This window comes from Trachymyrmex septentrionalis, unplaced genomic scaffold, assembly GCF_001594115.1.
Source record: "Trachymyrmex septentrionalis isolate Tsep2-gDNA-1 unplaced genomic scaffold, Tsep1.0 scaffold21, whole genome shotgun sequence".
Lineage (NCBI taxonomy): Eukaryota > Metazoa > Arthropoda > Insecta > Hymenoptera > Formicidae > Trachymyrmex > Trachymyrmex septentrionalis.
The window spans coordinates 1,402,833-1,411,344 of record NW_017305288.1 but is presented as its reverse complement, the minus strand read 5'-3'; the positions used below and the strand labels follow the sequence as shown (position 1 = coordinate 1,411,344).

The 8,512-nt window shown below is 34.7% G+C and overlaps 1 protein-coding gene across 1 annotated transcript; it reads right to left on the bottom strand.

Annotated features, from left to right (window-relative positions):
- Positions 1 to 634: 634 nt before the first annotated feature.
- On the bottom strand, positions 635 to 4,133 carry LOC108747999. The gene is made up of 3 exons (XM_018485943.1): positions 3,908 to 4,133; positions 2,480 to 2,990; positions 635 to 1,812 (listed from the first exon to the last, which is right to left on the bottom strand). Exons 2-3 carry the CDS (start codon positions 2,979 to 2,981, stop codon positions 1,457 to 1,459), a joined length of 858 nt encoding a protein of 285 aa, XP_018341445.1. The 5' UTR covers positions 2,982 to 2,990; positions 3,908 to 4,133; the 3' UTR covers positions 635 to 1,456.
- Between the last annotated feature and the right edge of the window lie 4,379 nt (positions 4,134 to 8,512).

The following is an 8,512-nucleotide window of genomic DNA, read 5'->3' as shown; positions in this document are numbered from 1 at the left end:
AATAAATAATTTATCTTTTTATATAAAAATTAATATAAAAGATATTATTATACATTTCGCAGTCTTATTAATCAAAAAATCATAAATTTATAAATTTATAAATTTATAAACATATATTAAGTTAAGGATATTAATATTAATATAAATAAAACATGTATACACTTTATGTGGCTGTCATTATTTTTCGTCATTTTTGCTTTGTGCGTTGTTTTTTTTATCATTTTGGCTTTATTCTTCTGTTAAACAAGTATCTATATAAACTTGTCTGTCTGTTGCGTCAAGTAAATCACTACAAGACTCTCTGTTAAAGATAACACATTTTAATTTACAACACGAAATAATCGTCAAATTAATTAGCATGTATATAATTGCTTTACCATTTACTAATTATTTACAAGAGTAGAGAACATTTTATATATTTTTCTCTTAACGATTCATCACACTAAAATTACATAGAAATTTTTGAAAAGCCAATAAAAAGAGCTTAGAGAGTTTTTGGTATCGTATCACTCACATGTCTTGATTTTGATCTTATTTCATAACATCTTTCGTCCTAATTTTAAATAACATTTAAATTAAAAGTGATTAGCTTTGATAAATAACATTCTTAATGTTATAAATGTGATCTTATAAATATAAATATGAAATAAAAACTAAAAATAATGAAAGGTAAAAAACAATATTCTTTTATGTTCATTTAACCGTACATTTAACGTCAAGAATATAGTCACACAGTATAGCCTCTGACATTAAATAATTTATCTAGAATAAAGCTTCTATTCAATATAAAATGACTACGTCTCGCGCCAAATATACGACGAGAATACAAACTGAAAGTAGAATAATTACTTAACTTTTGATGCACACCAACATAATTCTAAGCTCTCAAGATATCACAGATCTAAATACTAATAATGTGAGAAGCGAGAAGAATATAACGCTCGTGCATAATTTTATGCCCTAATGACGAGAGTCTCGTAGTATCTGCAATTAGATTCACAAATACAATCGCGAAAGTAAGTAGGTAAGATTCTTGTGATGCGTATCCTTCATACATACGCATCCAAGAGTTTCCTGCCCACGTATCCGTAAATCGTAATGTGACATCCTGATGTCACCATTGTCATAAACACGTGCGTCGCTGTATGTCATTGACGTATTCATGCGTCGTGTAGTCATTCGGAAATTTAGGTATAATAAACAGATATTAAAGAAAGAGAGGAAGAGAGTTATCAGATGAGAATAAATAAAGAGAATCACGATGTTGATGATAAGAAAAATGAAAAAGAGAGCAAAGTAAAATGGGTAATTATGGGTGGAAATAAATATTCTATGAAATAGATCTAGACGGTGATTCAAGAATAAGTTTAGTACGCGGATCCAAGGACATCGCTCTTCTCATCTCAAACGATGATCTCAACGATTTTTGGATTCTGCTTTCAATGGTAGGAATCAATCACTTGACATGCGCCGCGTAAGCCAGCTCATGAGCGTCTGGCTGTCCAGGAATCAGCGTTTGTTCGTGGAAACTTCTCGCCCACCCACTGGAGTAACTGTCACCGCCATGACCATGATCGAACGAATGGCTCGAGCCGTGATGTGGATGCGCTACCACTTCATAGGTTACATGTTTCCCTTGCGAAAAAAGTTTCTTTAGGCCTATGATACTGGCCAATAGAAGCGCGATCTTCGACAAAAGGAGAGCTTTGCCGACTAGGAGAGCAAGAGCCTTGAACGCTAGACCGCCGATGAGACCAATCTTCAAGACGGCCGCAGCGATCAATGGACCCATATTGTTCTTCTTTCCACGACCTACAAAAGATGGAACAAATTACGCTATTGTCACTTTCGGCGAATTAGTCAAGCAGAAGACGAAGAAACTACTTTGCAGGTACATAATTATACTTTCCATAGAGAAAGCAATAAAGTTCGGTGATAAGCAGATGAATGAGCAGATGAACAAGGTAAAGGTGAAAGCTATTTGTTTATGCATTCGGTGACACAACTTTACTCATGTGAAAACAGTGAAAATTGAAACCAGAGTAAAATTGAAACGTCACTTATATTTAATGATAATTTTGTTAAAGATCATATTATTTATCAGAATTATTTTATTAAATACTGACGTAATAATTATAATAACAAAAATGTTAATACATTTAAATTTTGAGTAATTAAAATTAATTGAAGTTAAATAAAATTTTTGTAAATTAAAAATGACCAATAGATAATCGTATTTTACATGATCTTAACAGAATCCTATCTTAGAGCTTAATTGTCGAATTTACTTTTGTTGAATCTTCAAAATCTATAAAAGCATGGCGCATAATTAAATAAAACAAATCAATATTTATAGATGCGTTTACTGCAAATTATTGAATATCTAACACTTAATACTTAATTAAATTACATAATCCTATTAAAAATATTTTTTTTTTTACTTCTTTAGAACAGCTATTATTGTAAAAGTTATAATTACCTTCCTGAACGGGTCTATCGGCGCGTTCAATAGATAGACCTAAGTTTAATGAACCGGTCTCATCTTCCGATGCGGATACCACAATATCATCTTCAGGTAGAATTCTCCATTTAATACTTCTCGATTTGATGAAGGTGTAAACTTTATTCGCGACAAGATCAAGGACTTGAACCTCATCGTCCTTGCTTCTGCCAGCCTCGAACGTGATTACATCTTCCGACGTCTGACTCGTCTTCCTGATCTCGATATCGTCCGTGAGCTCGATCGAAGCCTTCTTCAGCAACTTGTTCATGTACGTCACCAACTTCAACATCACACAACTGCTGATATCATTCTGGGAACATTTTGAGTTGAGTTTACGAAGAAGTTCCTCCTCGTATTTAACTCGATCTGTTAGCGTCACAGACTGCTGCTCGATGACGCTTATCTTTTCCTTTTTCTCCAGAGGATTGGCCAAACATACCCCAAGACCAAACAAAACCAATATGAAATTCATCTTCATGATCCTTTTCTGTTAAATCATAATTTCACACAGTATAGATTAATAATTCCAAGATAGTCACAGAAAAATATTAACTAACAATAAAAAAATACGAACTATTTTTAAATTAAAATTTAAAATAAAAAATCTAAAATAGATAAAATGTAAAAAATAAAATAAATAAAAATCTTAAAATACGAAGCGCCTTACCGGTCCGAGTGTTAAGATGTTGAACTACTATGTAATATACACTCATTTAAATTGAATTAATTTTTAGAAATAAATTGCAAGCCGATGAAATTATCGGATTCACACAATCAATCTGAAACAAATAATCCCCCCAAAATTTCCCAAATTTTAAAAAACTGTAATAAACTTATTGCGAAAAATATTGCCTCGGCCGGGAGTCGAATCCGGATCTTTTGCATTCCGTGCGAGAACATATTTTTCGCAATTCAGATTATTTATTTCAGATTTCTGAAAATTAATTCAATTTAAATAAGTGTATATTATATAGTAGTTCAACATCTTAACACTCGGACCGATAAGACGTTCGTATTTCAAGTTTTAATATAAACGGTCTTGTTTCCAATCATATTGTAAATAAAAATCTTATCGACCGATCGAAATCCAAATTAAAATCGAAAAGTGATTTAATGTCTGTACATATAACAAAATAAATTTTATAAAATAAAACTCGATTCACACACACACACACACACACACACACACACACACACACACACATACACACACACACACACACACACACACACACACACAAAGTTAGTTTATAAAAACAAATCACAACAAATTCAAACGTAACGCTTAACGTATAAAATGCTAATTATATGCAAGATAAGATACAACTTTCAGGTATGTGCCTCCGAACGATGTATAACATGCATTCAGTGATCCACGAGTAACGGAATGATAAATTAACCCACCTATCAGAGAATCGTAGCTTTAAAAACTAGAAAAAAGGAATAAAGAAGGCAAAGCGGCGACTGTTCTCTCGATCCGATCAGCTGGTTAATCCCGTGAAGAATCTTTCTCTTCCCAATCCCGATACGTAGATCAAGGAGTAGCACGAGACTTCTGACTCGCGTCTCGCCCCGACGAGTTTATATACGTAGATCTCCGCCTTAGTGGATAGATACCAAGGTGTGCACAATATCGTCGCAAGTTGACCCACCACTTCCCGCAGGAACTATATAGGGGGCCTCTGTGAAACGATGTTGGTGGCGGATGGCGGGTGGCGATGGCTATGGACGAATGGTAGTGGTGCCCACTTTTGCCTTTAACATGGCTCTGAGAGCGGCTGCAATGGGCTTGCTACGGTAGACTCGGATAGTTCTTGGTAGTGGGATGAATCGCTTCATGATTATCCCGCAAGCGCGTAAGAGAAGATCAACCCGGTACCGAAGCTAAAGTTTATTGCCATCCTTTGCCCGCAAACTGGTTTTGCCGCGATGCATACACACGACGCCTAACGACGCGCAAAAGAGAGCGACGCTGGTATATTTTTTTCTTGGGAGGAAGAGAACGGCATCGTCGTCGTCATCCTCCTGCATCCTCCTGCGTACGCGCAAACTGGTTCCCAACGATGCACGGTGCATCGTGTAAACTGGCGTCGTAAACTCGCGAACGAGTAGCGGCTCATCGCTCCGCGTATATTCTTGTGTGTAGATGAAGCGGCGTGTGTACGGCTCATGTACGGCGCGCGATTCATAAACAGCCGCATGGAAACACGCGAGGCTCCCCTGTAGTTCTGATGGACCATTACCCAACCATTGCCCGCCCGCGAGAACCGTGTCACGGATGTAGAGCACGCATGCCATCCATCCCCGATCCTCGCGTAAATGCGTAAGCATCTACCTTATATGAGCGTGCGACTTGTACGGCACGTTAATCGCAGCTCTAGCTGCGTCTTTTCACGAATCCTCTCTACGCACTCATAGACTTTTAGGGTAGAGAGAGAGAGACTTGAGGATAGATCATGAGGAAAGAAAGCCGAGATGCTAAGAAAGCTGGGATAAACAAGCACGGTTCGAGGAAATTACTGGAGCAGAGTAATCCAACGGGGATTTAATATCTGTGGGCTTTTGAATTAATTCTCTCTTTATAAGATAATTTAATTAATTTTCCAAAAATTATAAAAAGCTGTAGGAGTAACAATTACATACGTCAGATTAACATACATACTTCGGCGGCGCGGCGGTATGCAGATGCACCGGATATATACGTTTGTTCCAGAATGACAAGGATTCAGGGTATTGAGGAGAAACTCTAACACATATCGGTATACGTTCGCAATGGTTATATACGTGTAGACAACATTATATCTAATCAAATGTTACACACATGCACTTACGTATACCTACGTTATTGTCCGACGAACAATCAGGCAACTCTCGGATTCGATTAATTTGATTGCTTCCGTTGTTCCCGATGTTCTTAAATAAGATTCTTATTGAGGAATGAGTACTATCGGATGTGCTCGCTCGTCATTCATTAACTCACTCGTAAATCTGTCGACGTCATTTCGATTGCAAAACGAAATCAAAGTGCAAACGAGTAGAAAGCAGCGTTGCGTTACAACAATTCCGAGGAAAGTAAAGAGAGGTAAAGAGACGAAGCAGCGAAGGTATCGTCAATTGCACATTTATCGCATCGCATGTCACATGTGACGGATACGTAAGTTGAGTGCTATTTAGGCATCGCTCAGTCACATTTTCCAATGAGCAAAGATCATTAATATTTTATCGGACTTGTAATACCCGTTACACAACTGATCCACAACAGACAAAGTATATAGAGCTAAGAAATTATTCTAGAAAGTAACTATATAATCTACAAACTAAACTAAGCATTGCGAGGCACGTTTCACACGACTGCCAAGAGTTATGCGAGCTTGGTATCAAATTTCATTATCTTAATAATTAATCATATACATGATGTGATTCAATTAAATTATGAGATCTCGCACACAAACACACACATAATAATGAACTGTTATATTGAAAACAATTTCTCACTAAGCTTGTCTGACAAAATACATTTTTCACGAGATGATAATGTAAGATATACAATCTATGAAAAGATATTATAACATATCAATGTCATTGCTTCGTATAATGAGATAATTTTATATAACTAATTAACATCAAAAAAATCCATAGATTTTCTTTATTCGAAATATTTTTTTACAATAAATGCTGGCCGTAATAATTATGGCAAACAAAATCAGTGATGGGAATATATATTTTACTACCACAGATATGCCAATTTTAAAAATAATCATGTTAAACATTACATATGTAATATTAAATACTGGAATAATCATCGCAATCTCGTTACACCATGTATATTATGTTCATTTATGCAAATACGAAATGAAGATGTAATACAATCATTTAGTAAAACGCGCCGGGTGAAACGGTGTTTAAGACCACAAATTATAATCTGAAATATCTGTTAAATAAATCGAATACTGTTAACTGGATGGATAATGAGGCGTAGAGAATATCGAGGAAAACGACCATATCCGCCTCTCTCGTTCTTGAATTCAGCCCGTTTTCTTGTAAAAGCGACTTTCGCGGTACAGAGGTTAACGTTTCGCGACCTAGACGCGAAAGCTCGTCCATATACACGTTAACCGATCTTTCCCCACGCAACTGGCACCATCGTGAGACCTAAGGCACTCGCAAACGAGCGTTTTGGTGCTCCGTGCACCGTTACGCGCATGTCGAATTCCGGACGGGCATTTGGTCAGGATCCGGAATGTACATTTTATTCGAAACTACCAATAAGTAGAGTGTGATATTAACATGCAAATATATAATTACATTTTATATTATGCAAGATTATTTCGAACCATTAAATGATTACTATTAAAATGACTTTTTTATTTATTTTTATTAAAGTTTATAAATCGAATGTATACAAATTTTATAAAATATACATTAACTGCAAATAACACCTGTAAGATAAATAAAACATGAAGTTTTGAGTAAATATCTCTGAGTAACTAGTGTGTCCCACACTAATTAATGCGATAATTTGGAATTATTGTACGATAATGCAAAAAGATACGAAAGTATGATTTAAACTGAAGAATCATAACGTTAACAATTAGATCTATTCGTAAGATATATACATTGGCAATTATTATTTAGTGCGTGTAACTGTACAGTCATATATTGTTGTACTTAAAGTTGAAGCGGGTAATGTAGGAAATGAAATCGCCGATAGAAATGCAGAAAGTATATAGAAGAAAGTTTTCTAAGCCATTCCTTACAAGGACATTTCCGGTAATTTAATAGAAAATCCCCGAAAAGTCAGATGGCCCATTTTACATAGGCATATACGAGCATCGCTTTCGCTGCACTGTACTTACAATGTGAGCATCAATGTCCTTGGTGTAATTCGACATAGATATGCTTGAGTATCTAGGAAAATTTATGTTATTATAAATGCACTAGTTCGCACGTACTACTGTGTTTTCTTTGCGACACGACGATCAAATAATTGCATTGTAATGCCATAGCTTATATTTTAATAATCTTCTTTCACTTCCGTAATCGTCGCCGAACAAAAAAGAGTAATTATCTTCTCTGTCAGATACAAATTATTGCCATCAAATACTTGCGTTGTATTTGAAAATTTTTCATAATATACTCATAAAAACATCCTTGTCTATATGTAATATTCTTTTTATTTTATATTAATTTCTTTTTTATCAACAAGTTAGTCAATATAAAATATACTACAAATACATACATCAAATTACTTCAATTTAATCATTATTATTTATATCAATATTTTATTATCTTAAAAAAGGGGGATGTAATTTAATGTGACGTTCTCATTATCTTTTTAGTTTTTACTATCATTATTTTCTGTAATTGTAGTGTATATATTTTCATTTCTTCTTTGGAGTCCGTGATTATTTTGAAAAATAATTTAACATCCCTCAATTCTCTCTGAAGGGTTAAAACTGACATTTATATCGAATTGTTTTCCATAGATCGCAGGATGATCGGCAGCTTCCGGTCTTCTCGACAAACGGGGCCACTTGGTCAGCGGGTCTGTTCTATCCGATTCTCTGGATCGCGAGTGAGAATCATATCGAACCGGTTTATGTAAGTACAAGATAGTTCCTCGTTATGCACCTGAGAGAGAACCTGTGTAAAACCGCACGCAGCATTTTCAATTATAAACCAAGTATAAAGAGACATTTCGACAATAGTCAGCTATCTGCGAATAATTCTACCATCAAACTGGTATTTTTAGGTATAACGATATCTTTTGATCGGATAAAAAAAATCATAAATTAATTAAAACCATAAAATTGAAAGTCTTTATTACAGTTAAATTAATAATTTGATATAATACAATTTTCCATTTTTTCTAATCTTATTTAATTTAATATAAATGTTACAATACTTATATCTATTTATACCTTTTCTATAAAATTTTATATTTACAAACAATAAGTTTTTGTATAAAATTTTTATTTTTCTTGCGTGCACATACTCGTATATTTAAAA

Excerpts from the sequence above, each read along its gene's own strand:
- LOC108747999 (XM_018485943.1), bottom strand. The coding sequence starts at position 2,981 with ATGAAGATGAATTTCATATTGGTTTTGTTTGGTCTTGGGGTATGTTTG. Across the intron at positions 1,813-2,479 it reads CGATAGACCCGTTCAGGAAG|GTCGTGGAAAGAAGAACAAT; the intron begins GTAATTATAACT and ends CATCTTTTGTAG.